Genomic DNA, 19,759 nt, shown 5'->3' with positions numbered 1-19,759 from the left:
GGGGTACGGAGCGCAGGTGTACCGTAAGGGCAGGGGGTGACTACCGTCGGAGGAGTGGGACGTGCTCCCCGGGACAGAGGGGTAGAATGCGGTGGTTTCCCGGCCAAAACGGGAGATTTGACCGGTATGTTAAAAAGACCACTGTCTTATTTGCTCGTTGATTGGTTACGCGTGTTTGTGTCTTTTGGACAATTCGGCTTGCCGTAGGAGAGTGCAAACTGTGTCTTCAGATACATGTTTTGAAACAGCCGCCTGTTCCCATTAGAGGACAGTTTGTGGTTCTCAGGAAGCATGTGGAGGTTCTGACCGTGACCACAGGATGTACCAGCAGGGTAAATGTTTCCGTCTGATATTTAGCTGTTTCTTCCACAGAGGAACTGATATAATGTGACTGCTAGCCGCTAGCCTCAGACACAGTCAGCCAGGGCTGCTACTCCAGTGTGTTAACGACTATCAACTTATCTGCTGTTAGCTTTGTGTGATTTAAGAAGGAAAACAAACAAACATAAAGCAAGTAAACAACAACAAAAAAAGTTTTCGTTCAGTAAACATTTATCTGTCTTCCTTGTTTACACAATGCAATAATAAAGCTAAAATTATCTACAGACTTTGCTGATACTTTAATCATAAATTGCTAATAATAACATTAGTAAGGAAAATAACACGATCACTTAATTTTTAATATCCTTGAGTGTCTCTGGATTTACTTTTTTTGACTACCACTACAAACAGAAGTATGGCTATATTGAGTAAATATTGTGTAATTCAGCACTAACATATAATTCATATAGCGCTCCATATTAAAATGTTGCTATTAAAGTATACTTTATGTTTTTTTCCATCTTAAAAAAGTTTTTTTTTTATCACTTAAAAAATAAAAGTAGGATGTATTAAAGACCAAACTATTACCAAATTGCACCAATTCTTCTAGCAGTTTCTCTTACTACTACCTAGTTGCTCAGTTTCAAGGTTTTAAAAATTAGAACCTCTTTTTTCCACATATCAAAAGTCTTTGTTTGGGTGCTCACCACCAATGTGTAAATGGAGAAATCAGAATTTAAAACCAGCCAAGTTAAAGCTAACCCAAAGTGCTATGGCTGTTGGGTTGAGCTGTTCCGGGACTTGAGGTTTTTTTTTGTTGTTTTTTTTGTTTTTTTTTTGTTTTTTGCTTTCTCAGCTGAGATGACTGTCTTGTGTCTGTCTCATCGTTTGCTAAGGTATATTTCCCTTTTTTTAAAACTGCTGAAAGTTCAGTCTGTGGTAATGATGATCTTGTTTCAGAAGGAAACTGAAAGTCTGTGTTCGCCGTCACCTCACTGAACAGTATAAGCCATATTAAGTTATATTTAGAACCTTTCTCCCTTCAGATGTGGCTGGATCTCTGAATCGGGCTATTGTTTTATCTCTTGGGGGTTGGCGGGGTTAAAACGTTGTGTTTTGTGACTGGTAACTCTGCAAATCGGGATTGCAAATTTCTTTGTTGAGGCTGAGAGAACATGTGATAATTTTTCCTTTTCTTTTTTTGCTCAAAATCTCAGCCTTGATAAACATTGAGATAATTTTTGGTATTTGCATAAAATAGCAAATACCAGTGTTTTCCCGTGCCGAACATAAGAGGAGGCACTGAGGTATAGTGTGTCATTGTGACCTTTACACCAACTCTTCCTTAATAATTACTCGGTATTCAATATATTTAATTTTTAGGTGTTGACTCTTGGCTGCGATGACGACGGACTAAGATGTTTTTGATGGAATAGAAATTATAATTAAACAGTTATATAACTGTATGTTACTCTATTGTCTCAACACCTTCTAGTGACGTGCAGTTTCTGTTGACGTGACAAAAAGTAAAAAAATGACGTCGAATGCATTTTTTTTAAATTTTTTTTTTTTTTTTATCTAGTTATCATGTCCGGCATACCGTCCACCGTGATTTCCTTTGGTTCTTTTATCGGGGGAAAGGCAGGCGTCAGATATTTGCTCCCAAGCCGGTTGAACAAGTGTGTTTCAGTGTTGAAGCCAGGAACTGCAGCGCAGCTGAACGGTGGGCTTTTTCAGCTTCAGCCTCTTGAAAAATTTCGTAGCTTTCAGAAGAGGAAGGGTCTGCTTTAGTCTCGTTTTAACAGTAAGTTGTTTCTTTCCCTTCCTAAAGGAGGTTGTATTTTTTTTATCAATACTTTGAGGCGGAAGTAAGCATCCGGTTAAACATATTTGTTAATTTCAATTTATGGCGTCTCGTGCTTATTTCTTCCTAATGAGGCTTTGCGTCAGTAAGCGCTTTTAGGGAAGCTGTGTACTTTAAGCAGCGTCATCTCTCTCTTTTAGTTTTAGAGGTTGTTTGTATCCCGAAAGTAGGAATTTGTCTCCGCGGTGCGTTTACTGACCCCGGAAAAGTTCACGGCGACCCCGCTCTCTGTTTAAGGTCTGTTTAAATCTGCGTTTTTATATCGCCGCATTCAAATAATAGATTAAACATCTACAATAGCCAATTTAGCATTTCTGACTTAAATTAATAATAATAAATAAAAAAAGGGGACTTATTTTATTGCGTATCAATCACACACCCGCTGGTCACTTTATTGGGTACCTGCTTTTAGTGAATCACATGGCAGCAACTCGGTGGTGAAGTTTAAACGGAGCATCAAAAAGGCAAAGGGAATGGATTTAGGTGACTTTGACCGTAGCATTGGTGCCAGATGGGATAGTGTGAGGGTTTCAGAAACTGTTGATCTGCTGGGATTGAATACACAACTATCTTTTAGGTTTACAAGGAATTATCATAATAGAAAAACAGTGGCGTTTATATAAGTTATATTGTGTTGGAAACATTATTTGTGAAAAGGGTGGCACTTCTGTGTGCAGCTGTGTCTCTGTTGTAAATCTTGCCGTCAGAATGTGACACTAGTTGGAAAAGTTCAAACTTTTAGCCCTCAGGATGTTGCAGAAAAGAAGGAACTGATCCCATAAAAATGCCAGCTGGTGTAAACGGAGACCCATCAGATGCCTTTTAATAAGCAATATTACATTTCAGTATTGGTACTTTGTGCAGCCTTTGTGCTTTTCCAGTAAGATTCAGGGTTCAGATCATATATCCCAGCTTTCTCAGTCTCTCAGACAGTCAGAAAGCTCTGAGTCGTATGACCTCTTGAATGAGTTTGACGTTGACAGTGAAAAAACTGGTTCGCCAGCTGCTGGGACATACTGAGGCTGGAGCCACAACAATCATTGTAGCCGGGGATCCGTCCATGGCTGCTCTTCATATTTTTTGACAATTATTGCTTTGAACTGTTTCTTGATGACTACACGTTACAACACTGACTAAGTCAGTCAAACACAAATCATACAAAGTAACCATGTCATGTCCTTGTGCTTGTTCACAAGCTGACAGATGCTCAGTGTTAGTTTTCTCATTCTTTGCATGAAGACTACAAAGTTCAGGTTTGGTCCAATCTGGTCTGCTGTATGTTTACTGTGTTTTCCACATTTCTTGTGGCAAAAAATATAGACAAAATAATAGCAGACCATTTCTTACAGCTTATTTGTAAACATAAATGAACTTAATCCAAACTTACGAGTTCAAAATGGTCAAAAGTTGGTTTTAAAAAACATTTTTCCCATTGTCAATGGATATTTGACAAACAAAGAAATCTCTTAACCATGCCTCTTGATCTGTACTTAATCTCTTAATGTAATGGGAGGGTCCAAAAGTTACCAAAGAACTCACATCATTTCCAAAGACAGTAATTCATTACAGGCTTAGCTTCCAAAACTAGCTCAAGTATTTTCTAAAGTTAGAATATACTAACTCTAACTTTAAAGAAAAAACTATATTGCTAAAATTTATAATTTACAAGAATTCAACATAAATAGCCACAACACTACTAGGTTTCTCAGTAAAAATACCGATCTTCTTGCTAAACACAGTTTATAACTAATAATAAAGGTTACGGTGTCATGTTGTTACCTAAACCTGCTTCATAGTGTATGTTCATTTCTGTTCTGTAACAAACCTCTGAGGCTTACACACCCATGTTCTGTATAGGATAATTAGGGGATTTCTTCTAGACTTTGTGAGAAGATTCCAGAGGAACACAAGCGACTCCATTTGGACAAAGATGACGGCTGTAAAGCAGGATTGTTGCCATTTGGTATAGGACAGCTCATCTCTCATATTCTCTTCTATAGGACAAAGAAAATGAGACAAAAATGGAAAAGAAATTAGATCTATGGAATCAAAATAAATAAATAAAAGTTAGAAAAGTTACACAAAAAACCCCTATCAAGCACCTTTTGCCATCAAATTATTGATTGGTTGATTAAGTCCAGCAGAAAGAGCTGAGCTTCACATGTTGATCTTCAACGTACTTTTTCAGCTGCAGATGCATCATTTGCTACAAATAATCAAGTGTACACTAAAGCTGTTTCGATATTGCACTCTATGCAATAAAATGTTTGTTTTCTTATTTAAAAAAAGCAATGCAATTATGTGTTTGCATCTTTTAAAGTATTTCTAATGTTGCATGTCAAATCTGCAGAATGTACCAATAAAAAAAAAAAAAAATCCAAATAATAAATTAATCGCCTGATTAATCAGTAATAAAATACTCAACCTCGTATTGTTCTACTGCTAACTTGTAGTGCTGTGATGGAGATTTCTTCATGTCCTGTCCCACAGGTAGTGTTGTGGATCCGCAGAGCGGACTCCCTCCATCCTATCCACCAGACTCACACATGGTAAGATAAACTTCTTCAGTTCTGCTAAACTAACCTTGACAGATTAGATTTGTAAAATATTTTCTTTTGCACCTACTTTTATTATAACCATCTGAACCAGCCACTGCCAGGTTGTTCTGATTTTTATTTATATTTTTTTGATCTTGCAACTCAAAAAGAAAAGCTAAAAGTTCATCGCCACTGTTAGTTGACATTGTTGCAGATCTGGATTTAATTCTGGCCTTTGTAAAATATGTCCTGGGTTGTTGTTTCTGATCTTTTAACAGGGATTTTAGTCATTAACGCCTGTAAATGAACTTGATCATGTGCTCTTGAATAGACTCTCTGGCTCTTCTCCCTCAGGACGTGCAGGGGTATAAGTGGGTGCGCTGGCGGGTGTGGTTGTGTCGTCTGGTGGCCCTGCTGACCTTGGGCCTCCTTCTGATTGTGTTTCACTGGCGGCCGCGGCTCGCCGTCCTCGCACGCTGCCGATCCTGCCCTCTGGCTTTGGCAGATATTCTGCTGCTAAGAGTGAGGAAATGAAGGCAATGTGTGCAAGTTAAGCCAATGTTATAGCTGTTGTTTAGAGTTTCTAATGTATTCATTGCGGTTGAATTTTTTTCATGTTACAACCACAGACTTGTGTTGTGGTTGGAAACCATCCCCTTGTGTTTTCTTGTATTCTCTTTATCCTTCTCACTCTCCTCTATTCTCATCTCCCTTTGTCCCTTTTAACCTTTTGCCCCACCGCTCTTTTTTTCTCTTTATTTTAACATTGCACACACGCACACACACACACACACACACGCACACACACACACACACACACACACGCACACAAACGTCACATAAAATATCAATAAGATTCACTGGAGTTTGTGGTTGTGAAAATGAGAAATAAACCCGAGAAATATCAAAGTATGAATACTTCTGTACAATTTGTACTCTGTCGTCACACCTATTCGAGTTTCCTGATGTTGTCGGTTAATCTGATCATTTTCATACTAAATGAAGAAGTAATGTCCGCCAGATTTGCTCAAAAAAAATAAATAAAAAATTGCTGATTTATTTATGTGCTATTTTCCGTCAGGACAGTTTTGGCCAGCAGCATGTTGTGGAGGTGCTCACGGAGGAGATGGAGGCGGGAAGGTAAGCAGCTGTGTGCTTCTCCATCTTCCAACTTTCTGCTGAAAGGACAGTAAGGAAACATGCAGAACTCTGCTGACTCAGTTGTTCCCTCCAGCTTGGATCTGCTGGGGCAGCTCGAGGAGGAGTGGAGAGATACAGTTCAGCTTCACAGAGAGGAGGTTCTCTTTGTTGTTGTTATTCTATTTTATTTTATTTTTTATGAAGTGATGTCCAGATTGAGATTGTGCCCAGGCCTTACAGTGGCTTTTGCTGCGTTTCAGAAAACGCTGCTGCGCTACTACTTGTATGAGGGGCTTCGTTACGTCTGGTTGGACAGGAAGGGAGCTTTCTGTCGTGTTAGGTATTGAAAATAAAAACTGCTCAACCTTATAAAGAGTTTTCTGAACACAACTGTATTGTAAGTGTTATATACACAAAAGTACTATATCCTCAGTGCATCTCAACAGCATGTTTGATGGTTTTACTGTATTTTAAATAAACCAGAAAAGAGATAAAAACCTAAACACGTGCATTTCTACTTTAGGAAGAATATTTTGAATGGGATGTTTCCTCCTTTGTAAAACATTTTGTCTCCTGTCTTCAGTGTCCTCAATGAGGACTGGACTTGCAAAGACTTGTATGGCTTCCAAAACGGGTTGAGTCCTCAAGAGCAGAGCTGGAGGTAGAACGAGATGCTCAGTTGGAGATGTTTTAAACTCAGAGGGAATTTCTGATTGATTTTATTTGTGTGTTTTCTTTCAGGAGAAGCATGTTTGGGGCCAACATTATTGATGTGCCTGTAAAGTCTTACGTGAGGCTACTGTTTGAGGAAGTGAGTTGGGAGAATGAAATCACAATCGATTTTACACACATGAGCATAATTTCTAAATGGGGAAAAAATGCTACAAACTTTACTCTATTTATAGCCAGCAACTTTAGTAATTTAAGTTTTAAATCCATGAATCTAAAAGGAAGGCCTTAAATGTCTTAAATCCATTAAAAAAATTTAAATTGACCTCAAATAATTAATTAAAGGTCTTATATTTTGTTGGGGCTATGTAGGTTTTTTCTTATGGAACTGACTGTTCACAGATTACCAATCCTTAAAAAGCCTGACCTGCCAATTTAGATTTTGGCCAACATCAATTTTATTTTTTTTTTTTTTGTCTGAATTATTGCTAAATATAGCAGGAAAGTAGCAGACAGCAACTTTCTTGCTGTCTGTACGTTTAAGTGCAAACGTACAGACATGACCTGGAGGGCTGGTCTGTCAGTCAAACCTCTCACTGCAGAGCAGAAGAGGACAGTGGGGGATTTTTAAACCTTTGCTGAGGTAGATAAGATTGGGGGACAATATCAGCTTCACATGTAAGTATCGGCCGATTATCAGTCCCCCAAATTTAAGGAAAATGGCTGGCCGATATAAACATATCCTATGGAGTATATGGTATAGGATATGATGTAAACAGCACTGTCAGAGATGCAATAAATTTATTGCAGGCGTGCAAATGATCTGATCGTCTGACTGTCGATTGCAGCCAGTCCACATTGTTAGCAGAACTAGAGGGCCCCAAAACCAAATTTCACAAAGGGCCCCAGAGAGGCTTAGGCCGGCCCTGACGATGCTACGTAACAATCTTGAGCTGCTTTCAGTAAATACAGTCTGGTAGTTAACAAAAATGAATACCAATGCTTGAAAGCAAAGCTGCAGCAGGTGGTGTTCTCACTTCCTCTTGATGGGATTAAATGTATTGCTTTATAGTTAGTTGGTACATCAGTAAAAAATTAATCATTGGCCAGTATTAACTTCTTATAGTATAACATTAAGTACAAATACATTGAATAAAATTGTATATTATGGCCAGCGGTGTGTGCATATATAAACATTAAAATGACTTTAAACAATAAGTATGTTAGAACAGAGAAACAAACTGTATTGAATCTCCAGTCCATGTAAAGCTAAAACATTAAAATGGTTTTCTCTGCACTGAAGAAATTTTTTTTTCAGATAAACTTGATTTTGGAAAAAATAAGCATAGTATTAGTCAACTTCAGATTTTGTGAATTGAAGTTGGATAAGTAACAATTTAAAATATAAATCCAGTTTTGTTTTTAGTCAATATTTCAAAATCTAATTTCTTTTCTCTGTTTTCGATCCTGCAGGTCCTCAACCCTTTTTACATATTTCAGGTGTTCAGCATCACCCTGTGGAGCATTGATGAGTATTATTACTATGCTTTATGCATATTTATTATCTCAGTCATCTCCATCAGTATCTCACTGTATGAAATTCGAAAGGTGAGCCTTCAGTGGGAAACATTCATTCAATTTGATGTCTTAACCTGATTTCTAAATACAACTTTCTTTTTTTTTTCTTGCTCCACAGCAAAGTATTACTCTTCGCAACATGGCTCGGTTCATTACAAATGTCACAATACGCAGAGACTCGGGAGGCAAGTCTTATGTTTTCCCATATGACTTACTTCCTTTACTAAAAAAATGGATGCAGGATTTTTTTTTTTTTGTGGAATAACAATGCTGGGCCTGCTTATCATGTGACTCGTAAACTAAAATATATCATTTTATGAATCAAATGCTTTGTGAAAAGGTTTATGGATTTATGTTTGGGTCTCAAATAAAAATGGATGGATGGTTTCACAAGTTTTACTGGAGGGTTAGGATCAACGTTTTTTTTATTTTTTATTACCGTCGCTGCATTTTTAGGTTTTCTTATGAGCAACATTGTTTCCACACAATAAAACCTTATAATAATAGCACAAAAGGGCCACAATTGTCCCTTAGATGTTTATTTCCCCTCATGCTTTAATTAATAACATCAACGGTTTTCTTTTCTCTCAGAGGAAGATTGTGTGAGCTCTGAGGAGCTGGTCCCTGGTGACTGTCTGGTCATCCCTCAGGAAGGCCTGGTGCTGCCCTGTGACGCCGCCCTGCTGGCCGGGGAGTGTCTGGTCAACGAGAGCATGCTCACAGGTAACCAGAGTCACGAAAACCTAAGGGTACCTTAATGAGTTACTGTCTCCAAGTCTACTTGGTATACGAGTTTCTATGGGTTGCTAGGTTACCTGTGTCATTTTAGTTTTTTCCTGTGCTTAAATCGTCTGTAAAACATTTTTGATTTCAGGGGAAAGTGTTCCAGTGCTGAAAACCCCCCTCCCAGCTGCAGACAGGACCTACAGCTCAGAGACTGAGCGCAGGCACACCGTTTTCTGCGGCACCCACATCATTCAGGCTAAAGGGGGACGGCCAGGAGGAAGCGGCGCTGTTGCTGTGGTCACAAGCACCGGTTGGTAGGAGGCCTGTAGATAGAAAATTAAAGGGATAGTTCAGAAATGTTGAAGTGAGGTTCTATGAAGAACCTCACAAGGTTCCAGCTTGATTTCTTGACAACTTTTGTTTCTTATGGATCCAGAGTAGTTGGCTCTTGAGCCTGAAGCTAATAGCTAGCGTAAAAAAAGACCAAAACCAAACCAGACTTCCACTAGGTTTCGTTTTGGTTGAAGTGAACTCTGGTGCGGTTCGAGTGGATATGTGGATGCAGGTGGACCAGAGACTGCTCCAGAAACAGGAAGTGGACTAAAGTAGGCCATTCTGGGTAAATACAACCAACACAAACGTTCGAGTCTACCGCTAGCAGGAGAAATGGCTTGTGGTCTTTGGCCAAAGACAAAAGAGAAATTCTATGATCCTAAAATCTGGCACCACTCCATTTTTGTTTACATTTTGCAGAGAACGAAGTTCCACCTATTTTGTTGTTTCCCCATCATCTGTTCCTCAAAGGCAAAAAACCAGGTTGTTCAAAGGGTTTGGTTCTTTTGACAGTGCAGTGTGAAAGCGAACCACAGCAGCTGAAAATATAACAAGTATATTGGAACCTAGTCTACTGAGCTGTCTGATTGGTGACTGCTCCAATCAATGCTGCTCTGATATCATATGAATAAAATCTTTTAACTGAACCTCGGTTACAGAAATCCTGAATTATTTGTTCAGGAGGATGCAGACGTACATGTTGTGCTGTCAACGTACAGCATTTTATTAAAAATAAATATATGCATCACTTATTTTTTGGCACCAAAGTTACAGATGTTGCATTAACCTAAAAAAAAAAAAGCTACTTTTTTTGTCACTGCTTTCCAAATCAGACCAGTTCTGCTCTTTGTGTTTCTGCTGCAGGGTTTTTCACAGCCAAGGGTAACCTGGTCAGCTCTATTTTATACCCTCAGCCTATCAACTTCCGCTTCTACAAAGATGCCATGAAGTTCCTGCTCATTCTCGCTGTGATCGGTGAGCCATAGCCGGGACTTCACTATCTCTCTAACTGTGTTTCCAGTTTTCTAATATTTTCCTACATTTTCTCCAGCTTTCATCGGTACCATTTACATTTTTGTGATCCTCTTCAGAACCAATGTAAGTGCTCCGTGTGTTTTCTGGCCTGGCAGTTAATGTGTGGAGGGTTAACACTGCTGGGTGTGTGTGTCCAGGTGACCTGGCTGCAGTTAATTATCAGAAGCCTGGACGTCGTGACCATCGCGGTGCCTCCCGCCCTGCCTGCCGCCATCACCACGGGAACTATTTACGCCCAGAGCAGGCTCAAGAAGCGGGGCATCTTCTGCATCAGCCCTCCACGAATCAACATCTGCGGCAAGGTGTCTGTGTTCTGCTTCGATAAGGTGAGGCTGGAAGCTAATACCTGGTCGTTTATGGGGAGTAAACTAATGCCGATGGCTTACTTGGAGTAAATCTGTTTTCCACAGACTGGAACGCTGACAGAGGAGGGTCTGGATATGTGGGGGGTGTTGGAAAGTGGACCTGCTGGCTTCTCAGAACTGGTCCCTGACCCCACACTACTGCCACCAGGAGACATGAGGGCTGCACTGGCCTGCTGTCACACAGTTACCCTGCTGCAGGGTGAGCCCCTTGGAGACCCCTTGGAGCTCAAAATGGTGGAGTCTAGTGGCTGGGTATGATACTGTACACCTTATGATCTTTATTCTGGGTTGAAATCATCGGTAACGCTTGAATTTCAATGAGGTGTTAGGAATGCTTTACATTCTAAAATCATAGTACAGTAACTAATTATGAAACAAGCAATACACATTTTATTTAGTGAAATGCCATCATCAAGAAAATACATACCAGATATGTTGATCAATGCTTCGTTTACCTAAAGTCAAAGTTATCTCTGAACAGGTGGGGGTTTTAGCCTTGATTCTAAGGAACTCTGTGTTTCAGCAGTATTGCAGTTTTCTGGAAGTTTGTTCCAGATTTGTGGTGCATAGAAGCTGAAGTGCTTGATATACAAACTGCAAACTAATGTTTGATTAAAAGCCCTAAATTTGAAAATAAGTTAAAAAAATAAATAAATGCATCATTGTGAAAGTCAGTATTTTTGTTTTCCTTAATCCTCAGACTCTCCAAGAGCCAGAGGGAGACGGAGATGCTGCTCACTCTACATTTGGAGGTCACAAAGTTTTGGCTGTTATGAAACCTCCAACTCAAAGGCCTCAAGCTCAGGGAACGGTGAGTGTCTCCGTAATGTTGTCAAAATAACCAATTTTATTCTTAAAACATACCATAAATTTTCACGTTTATTTGTATCTCATTTTGTGCAAGAGAGACTTTCTCATTCAACTGCAGCTACATGTTAATGATTTATACAAACCACACTGACGTGGCTCAGAGTCACATCACTGTGTGCTCTCATAACAATTTATTGAACCAGCTTCTCAACTCTAAAATAAACTAGATAGTGTTTATCTTTGACAACACACCCAGTCTGGTTAAAGCAGGATCTCTGAGGCGTTCAGGAACTATGGTGATTATCACCTGGCTTCATCGCCTCAAGGATCGGCATCAATAAAAGCTAAAAGCAGGAAGCATAATGTGTCAACATGGGTCACATAATTATAGAAACATCTAATAAAACAATTAGAGGGGAGGAATAACAATATTTATTTCCTATCCTATTTTTTTCTTCTCTTTTTAAGCTGTTATGTTGAAAAGTCTTAGTCTGTTTCAGTTATATTGTCTTCCCCTTCTTGTTCTATGAAGAGTGAAGAATACCAAATTTAATGTTTTAAATGTCATTCATTTTTTAAAACTTGAAGTGGTTACAGTAAGAATTGATTAAATATAGAATTAATTACATCTGTCTTAGTTAAGCGATTTCATTTTGAAAACTAGATATAATTATTTCATGACTTAATAAGTTATTTCAAGTGCCTGTACTGAAGCACACCATGAATTATTCTAAGCTATCAATTTTACCCTTCAAACTCCCCAACATCAGGACACCCTCATGACTTCTTCCAAGTTAGATAGAACTCTGAGGTTAATATCCTTGCTGGAAATGTGGAAGTAACTTCAATAAGTTGTTGTCATTTATTTACTACAAGCTGTTAGCAACCAACAAGTTTTATAGTTTGGTCTGAAATATCTCTAACAAGTTCAGAAGAGAGCTCAGTGTGGTTCTACGTGGAGGAAGCCACACTATATTGCCAAAAGTATTTGCCCACCTGCCTTGACTCACATATCATCAATCAATCAATCAATCAAATTTTACTTGTATAGCACATTTCAGCAGCAAGGCATTTCAAAGTGTTTTACATCAAATCAAACACAGAAACACAATGCAACATAGAATCAACGATCAAAACAGAACACCAAGTCCGGTTCCGTCAATAAATTTGCAATTTATTACGTTTCAAATACAACTCTAAACAAATGGGTTTTTAGTTGAGATTTAAAGGAAGTCAGTGTTTCAGCTGTTTTACAGTTCTCTGGAAGTTTGTTCCAGATTTGTGGTGCATAAATGCTGAATGCTGCTTCTCCTCGTTTGGTTCTGGTTCTGGGGATGCAGAGCAGAACCAGAACCAGAAGACCTGAGAGGTCTGGAAGGTTGATACAACAGCAACACATAAGAGCTAAAGTGACGTCTGATTCCCAGTACTTATGGTTCAGAATGACGTTGTTCCTCCCTTTGCAGCTGGAACAGCTTCAACTCTTCTGTGAAGAACATCCACAAGGTTCAGGAGTGATTATGGAGATTTGTGACTGTTCTTCCAGAAGCGTATTTGTGAGGTCACATACTGATGTTGGACGAGAAGGCCTGGCTCTCAGTCTCCGTTCTAATTCATCCCAAAGGTGTTCTCTAGGCTTGAGGTCAGGACTCTGCTGGCCAATCAAGTTCATCCACAGCAGACTCTTCCATCCATGTTTTCATGGATCTTGCTTTCTGCATTGGTGCACAGTCATGTTGGAAGAGGAAGGGCCCAGCTCCAAACTGTTGCCACAAAGTTTGGAGAATGAAATTGTCCAAAATGTCTCAGTGTGCTGAAGCATCACTGGAAGTAGCTCCAGTGAAAGTTCCTTTCCCACATCATAACTCCCCCTCCACCAAGCTTTACACTTGGCACAAAGCAGTCAGACAAGAACCGTTCTTGTTTTCTCGTATTTCCACAGACATCTAGGCATCCATTATGAATCATCATGTTCTAGTTTTGTTTATTGGCTTTGTACACTATTTCATTGGAGGTTGGAATAATGTTTATATGGTGTAATCAAGTAATTTATTTGATTAATGTACATTTTTTTAATCCTCCTTTTCACTGTAGGACCATACAAAGTAACGACCCACTGCAAATAAAAGCAAGAAGCTTCATTATAAAATCTAATAATTGTCAGGTTTAAACACCTATTAAGACAGATTAAACAATCATTTTATTTTAAGAATGTTTTAACGGGGGATTTTTAAGTAGCCATGCGTTATTTTCTCGTTTCCTGTTCTGCCATCAGTACTCCAGTGAGGCGGTTGCCATCGTCAAGAGGTTTCCCTTCTCCTCGGCCTTGCAGAGGATGAGTGTGTTGACGGTGGCCCACGGGGGACGCTCTGCTCTGGCTTTCCTCAAAGGTTCCCCAGAGATGGTGGCTAGCCTCTGTCGCCCTGATACAGGTTCGTCCTTCCAGTCGACATGCATCGATCAGCTTCTGCCGCTTTTCTAATGAACTAAAGACGAAAACGGGATGATTTTGTCTTTTCCAGTTCCAGTTCAGTTCTCTGGCACGCTGCGTAGCGTCTCCAGTGAAGGCCTCAGGGTTCTGGCACTCGCCTGTAAACCAGTAGATGTCAACTCTGACTTATTGAACATCGAACGGTGAGAAGAACAAAATCTCTTTTTCAGATTCAGTCAAGTTGCTCTATATCTGAAGGCAACTCTTTGTTGGTGTGCAGGGAGGAAGTGGAGACAGAAATGCAGTTCCTGGGCTTGTTGATGATGAAGAACCTGGTGAAACCAGAGAGTTCAGAGGTCATCGACACCCTGACACTCGCTCACATTCGCAGTGTTATGATCACTGGTGAGATTGTGTTCACAGCCTTCCTACTCCTTAGAGTTCCTTGTTTTTAACTGAGAATGTGTTTCATTGCTCTTAAGTACTGCCATACAAAAGTATTCATACCCCTTTAAATTTTCCAGATCTTGGGCTGATACATCCAAAAATGTCACTGTATTTGAGATTTTATATGAGAGACGAACACAAAGCAAATGGTAGCACCGTAAAAACACAAAATCATGCCAGGTGTTCTTGGTCAGTCTAGTTCAAATATCTTAGTGCTCCTGAAATAAGCCAAAAACTAGCCTACAAGTTGCTCCCTCTCTGCCCACGCCTGTCCTGGTTGCTCTGTTTTTGTCCTGTCTTTTTTTTTTATATTTTTGGAGCCTTTCTTTGACCAGATCCATAAATCTACAAATTCATTCAACCAGTCTCTCAATGTAATTGATCAAATTTTCTTGACAAGAAGACTGGACACAGGACAGCCCTCTTGTCCTGCGGGGAGACACCCGGTGGGATACACCCCGGATTTATTCATGATAACAGGATTTCTGCTGTTCTGAGCTTGCAGATACCTGGCTTATCGACAAATTTGTAGCAAACACTCAGACTGTTGGTGTGGACAGAGATGCAAGTTGGATGTGAGTCTTGCTGAGACTCGCAGCCCAGCTGAGGACTCCAAAACTCACTAACGGGATGGAATTGATTTTAGAGAAGTTGCTAGTTTCGGCTCAGTGGAACGACCAAACAAATTTGGATAACTGGGAACTGAGATGTATCAAACAGACTTTAGGGAAAATTGAAATTTATAATCTACCTGACATAATACATTCTGTGTCTGTATTGGATTCCCTGTGTTGCCTTGGAAGGGCTGCGTATTTCCAATCTCCTTGAAGATATGTAAACAGAACGCTCCTTCCCACCTCACCCCTCCTGTTATCCATGCAGCTGTGGAGCTGAGCGCTCACAAGGACATTCCTCGATAACAACATCTTATTGGACTTCTGCCAGGAGGCAGAGCAACGTGGTTTCATGTGATGTCACCGCCTTCACCTGTCTTTGTTTTGCCCTTTGTTTTGTCTGAATGTTGCCATTTGCCCTAATGTGTCCTTTCCTCTTTTTTATTTTATTTTGTTAGAAACTCTGGAGTTCTCACTTTTAATCCAGAAAATCAATTAGAACAAACTTGGAATCCAGAAAAATTGTTCCAGAACAGGAACATTTAGCTTTTATTATTACTTAGAAACTGTGGAGTACTCATTACTTTTACAAATTTAGAGCACACTTAGAAAGTCCAGAGAATACTTATACTTTTCTTCCATTCCTTGAATAGGAGTTTCTAGTTTATATACTTTGGATCAACATGTAAAGCACTTTGTATTGCCTTGTTGCTGAAAATGTGCAATATAAATAAAATTACCTTTACCTGACCTCTCCAATGTTACTGCTTCATGCAACGCGACCGCCTCTCTACCACCTCTCTCTCTGCTCTGCTCCGTCCGTCTGTGCACTTCACTGACAGAGCAGACTGACATGGATCAAAACAGATTCATGTTTGGTTCTCCTTCTCTTCGACTGATTTTGCAATGCCTTGTGTCGGTCTCACATTAAATCCTTGTATTTAATATGTCACAGTTTATGGCTGTATCACCAAAACATCAAATCTGAAAAAGTGGTATGAATGACACAATGCTGCATTTTAGAATTGGATTATTTCATCATGGGGTCTCTGTCCTTTATCACACAGGGGACAATATTCTAACAGCAGTGAATGTGGCAAAGAGCTGCAGGATGGTGAGATCTGATGAGAAGGTGATTTTTGTCATCGCAACACCCCACTCTGCCGAATCGGTGCCCAGTTTGAGGTTCAGTGTAGAAGATGGTGGGACTCCTGCTGCTGCCCAAAGCCCCGCAAACGACATTAATCAGGTCAGTTCAAAATTCGGTGATATCATATTTCATGTGTAGCGCTCTGATTTTTAATCAATCTTTGAGTCAGAACCTCATGGATGAACGTTAGTACACACAATGACACGAAATTATGCAAACTGCACTTCTTGTATCTGTAGTGTTTTCCTTTTCACCATTAATCCTCCAGGGTCTGTACCAGGCTGGGGTCGACTACCATTTCGCTATAAACGGGAAGTCCTTCGCCGCCCTCTGCGACCACTTCCCTGAATATCTTCCGAAGGTAGTAAAAACTTTATAATGTGTGCAGAAAGCTCTCCCGATAATAGAACTCATTAATCCAGGGAGGACATGGCCGCACACTTTTGCAGGTGTTGATGAAAGCCACTGTATTTGCGCGCATGGCTCCCGACCAGAAAACCCAGCTGGTGAAGGAGCTGCAGAAACTGAAGTAAGTCCAGGTTTTCCTTTGAACGCGTACAATAAAATACGAGTAATAAAAGGGAAAAATACGATTAAAATGGAAAAAATTTTTTGTGTAATTGTTGCACTGCTGCAATATATCGATTGGTATAGATTTATGTTGAGGCTGAAAGTATTTTTTTTTGTGTCGCTCAGATGAAGCCAGTTTAAACTTAGACAGAAACGTGCTGACAGTGCGTCATAATGTATGTTTCATAATGAATTTTCCGGCAGCTATCGAGTAGGCATGTGCGGGGACGGGGCCAACGACTGCGGGGCCCTGAGAGCTGCCGACGTCGGGGTTTCCCTGTCCGAGGCCGAGGCGTCGGTCGCGTCGCCGTTCACCTCAAAGACGGAAAACATCAGCTGTGTCCCACTGCTGATCAGGTGAGGATCTAGAGGAAGGAGTCAGATGAGAAACGGAGGATGAGCTCTTTAAAATAAAATGAAATAAAAACAAACCCTTCGTTTGTAGCGGCAGTAGAAGATGAATCATTTTTATGTTATTTCTTTTGCAGAGAGGGCAGATGTTCTCTTGTTACGTCCTTCAGTCTCTTCAGGTACATGGCGCTTTACAGCCTCATCCAGTTCTGCTCCGTCCTCATCCTGAACACAGTGAGTTGCAACGAAGAAACTCCTCTTTTTACTTATTGTAATTTCAGTGAAAACTTTGATCCAGGTCTCATATTTTCCTTGTTTTCTTTACTATTGTCTTTCACAATTTAATGAACAAAATACATTTTTGCATGCATATGTTCTCTAATGTTGTCCCTGTTTGTGGTTCTGTGTGTATTTGTATAACTTTCATTTCCTGAAATCATAAGATTTCATGTTCATATTCATATTTCTACAAATTTAAAAAGCATTGCTTACTTTAAAATGTTTTTTATGCTCGATACAGTTTATTTGTTTAGCATAATTCATATACTAGTAAAACATTCAATTAAACAAAAGCAGAAAATATTTGATGAATGACGGAAAAATACGTATGAGGCCAGCCATATTTTTCCGTCATTCATCAAATATTTGTAATATTTGACTCAGCAGCATGTGCAGAGGTTGTAGTCCTCATCATAATTGTTCTGGGTTCAATTCCTGATCTCTGGGCATTTCCTCCCTTTCTCTTTCCCCCCTTTTTTTTTCCTGTCTATTTACTTCTGAATGAAGGTCACTAGAGCCTAATAAATACAAAACAAACAAAACAGGGTAAATATAAGATTAAATATAGCTCGAGAATTAAACCCGGGGCAATCCTAGATGCGGTCTCAGATTTTCAAATGACATTATGTTACAATTCAACGGATGTGTTGCCTTTTGCCTGCAGGTGAAGACAACCATGGCTGACCTGCAGTTCCTGTTCTGTGATTTGTTCCTGGTGACCCTGCTGGCCATCGTGATGGGGAGGGGAGGTCCCAGTGAGGAGCTGCATCCCTGCAGACCTCCGGCCAGCCTGCTGGCCCTGCCCGTGTTTGGCAGCCTCTTCATTCACACCTGCACCATCGTTCTGGGCCAGCTAGCTGCATTCTTCATCACCACCACGCAAGAATGGTTAGCCATTGTCACCTATTAAAATGTGTTTTGTTTTGGAGGGTTTTTTTTCTGCATTGAGGACAATATTTACACATTTCCAAGGAGTCAACATTTGATTCACACTTAAAGTTTGTTTTATAAATATTGTGTTGTTTTTTTATTTAGGTATATTCCTCTAAATTCAACAGTATTTGGAGCAGAAAACCTGCCCAACATGGAGAACACGTCAGTGTTTGCCTTGTCGGCTTACCAGTACATCATCATGGCAGTGATAGTCACCAAGAGCTTTCCTCATAAGAAACCTCTCTATCATAATGGTGAGTCAGCAAAGAAGTTCAGGAATGATAAGACAGAGGAAGTTAATAGTTTCGACTTCTTTAACCTTGTTGTTCTTTCTTACCGTGTTCTTAAATGATTGTTCTTCCTTCCAGTGATCTTCCTCTGCCTGCTGCTGATCCACTTTTCCGTGGTGACCTCTCTGGTGTTGTATCCGGGTCCTTTCCTCAGGAGAATATTCAAACTGTACGACTTCAACGACATGAACTTTAAGATGCTGCTCGTTGCCATGGCAGCTCTCAATCTCCTGATGTGTTTTGTGGTAGAGGTAAGTCAACACTCTACACTGCAAAAACACACCAAGTACCTTTTGGTCTAGTAAAACAAAGCTAACATTGAGATGTCCCAGTTTCTTGACAGGATATTTGCATCTTTTGATTTTATTGCGGAAAGCTATCGGTCTGCAGAAATATTTTTTTAAAACTCAGCATTATGTGAGCACCATATTACAGGGAAGTTCGTCAGTAACTTTGGACATACGAGTGACTTTGTGAAACAATTGATATTCATCCAAAATTGATGAAAAAGCAAAACGGAGACTAATCAGAAAGGCTTTTCAGAAGCTGAATGGAAAAACTGAAGAAAGTTCTGGTCATGTAAGTTCTGGTCATGTAGAACTTGACTACATAACCAGAACTTGTAGTCTGGTAACCTAAAAGGTTTTAGATTTTCTCTAGGACTTTGAAAGTTTTATTTTTTATTCTGGACTTTTTACCAGCCTTGGCACAAGATTACAACATGTCGTTTTGTTTTGGCAAAACCCATGAAGAAAAAAAATAGACAAAAAACTGGCTGTCCCAAGAACATTAAAAAAAATAGCTAAAAACCTCAACGCTTTAATCCGTATGAATGTTTCCTTCTTCTCCTCCAGCTGCTGATAGATGTGGGTGTTTTGAACTGCCTCCGGTTGCTGCGAGGGAGGCGTCCGTCCAAGAAGCAGTACAAACGTCTGAAGGCTCTGCTGTCTGACTCGCCATCATGGCCGCCACTTGATGAAACCCTGACCCCCACAAACAGCACAGTCATCTCCGTCAGCTAGCGTTCACCTGGCCAAACTCTGGACTCACCTGAGCTTTAACGGCATCCCCTCGCTGAACAACCACGCAATGTTTACCTGAAAAAAAAATAAAAGCTATTTTTATGTATGGCTTTGTCTGGGTGTTCTAAGTTTAAGAATGCTAACAATCTAGCATCTTTATAAAGCAAAGGTTGTTTTTTTTAAATTTCAGTACATTTTCACAGTTTCAGCCCTTTAGCTTTTCCTACTCTACCAGTAGATTTTGTCAACTAAAATTTCTTGAACAATTTTGCAGGTTTTTCTAAACCAAATTAA

General features: G+C 39.8%; 1 protein-coding gene across 3 annotated transcripts; it reads left to right on the top strand.

Annotated features, from left to right (window-relative positions):
- The first annotated feature begins 1 nt into the window (after nucleotide 1).
- Nucleotides 2–19,571, top strand: atp13a2 (ATPase cation transporting 13A2). 3 transcript variants are annotated; one of them, XM_044125237.1, is made up of 29 exons: nucleotides 2–124; nucleotides 4,676–4,734; nucleotides 5,077–5,244; nucleotides 5,804–5,862; nucleotides 5,957–6,020; nucleotides 6,123–6,202; nucleotides 6,446–6,523; nucleotides 6,604–6,673; nucleotides 8,005–8,139; nucleotides 8,228–8,294; nucleotides 8,701–8,832; nucleotides 8,984–9,145; nucleotides 10,033–10,143; nucleotides 10,220–10,266; nucleotides 10,341–10,529; nucleotides 10,614–10,820; nucleotides 11,269–11,379; nucleotides 13,654–13,810; nucleotides 13,901–14,012; nucleotides 14,090–14,214; nucleotides 15,938–16,119; nucleotides 16,289–16,381; nucleotides 16,470–16,549; nucleotides 16,795–16,947; nucleotides 17,079–17,175; nucleotides 17,885–18,108; nucleotides 18,256–18,407; nucleotides 18,522–18,694; nucleotides 19,298–19,571. In XM_044125237.1, exons 2-29 carry the CDS (start codon nucleotides 4,732–4,734, stop codon nucleotides 19,463–19,465), a joined length of 3,399 nt encoding a protein of 1,132 aa, XP_043981172.1. In that variant the 5' UTR covers nucleotides 2–124; nucleotides 4,676–4,731; the 3' UTR covers nucleotides 19,466–19,571. The 3 variants fall into 3 exon arrangements, with proteins under 3 accessions (XP_043981172.1, XP_043981164.1, XP_043981181.1); XM_044125229.1 differs by lacking the exon at nucleotides 2–124 and adding an exon at nucleotides 177–332; XM_044125246.1 differs by lacking the exon at nucleotides 2–124 and adding an exon at nucleotides 1,955–2,125.
- The last annotated feature ends 188 nt before the right edge of the window (nucleotides 19,572–19,759 follow it).

This window comes from Gambusia affinis, linkage group LG01 (assembly GCF_019740435.1).
Source record: "Gambusia affinis linkage group LG01, SWU_Gaff_1.0, whole genome shotgun sequence".
In the NCBI taxonomy this organism is placed as follows: Eukaryota; Metazoa; Chordata; class Actinopteri; order Cyprinodontiformes; family Poeciliidae; genus Gambusia; species Gambusia affinis.
Note: the sequence above shows the minus strand (reverse complement) of the source record. Positions and strands in the feature narration are given on the sequence as shown.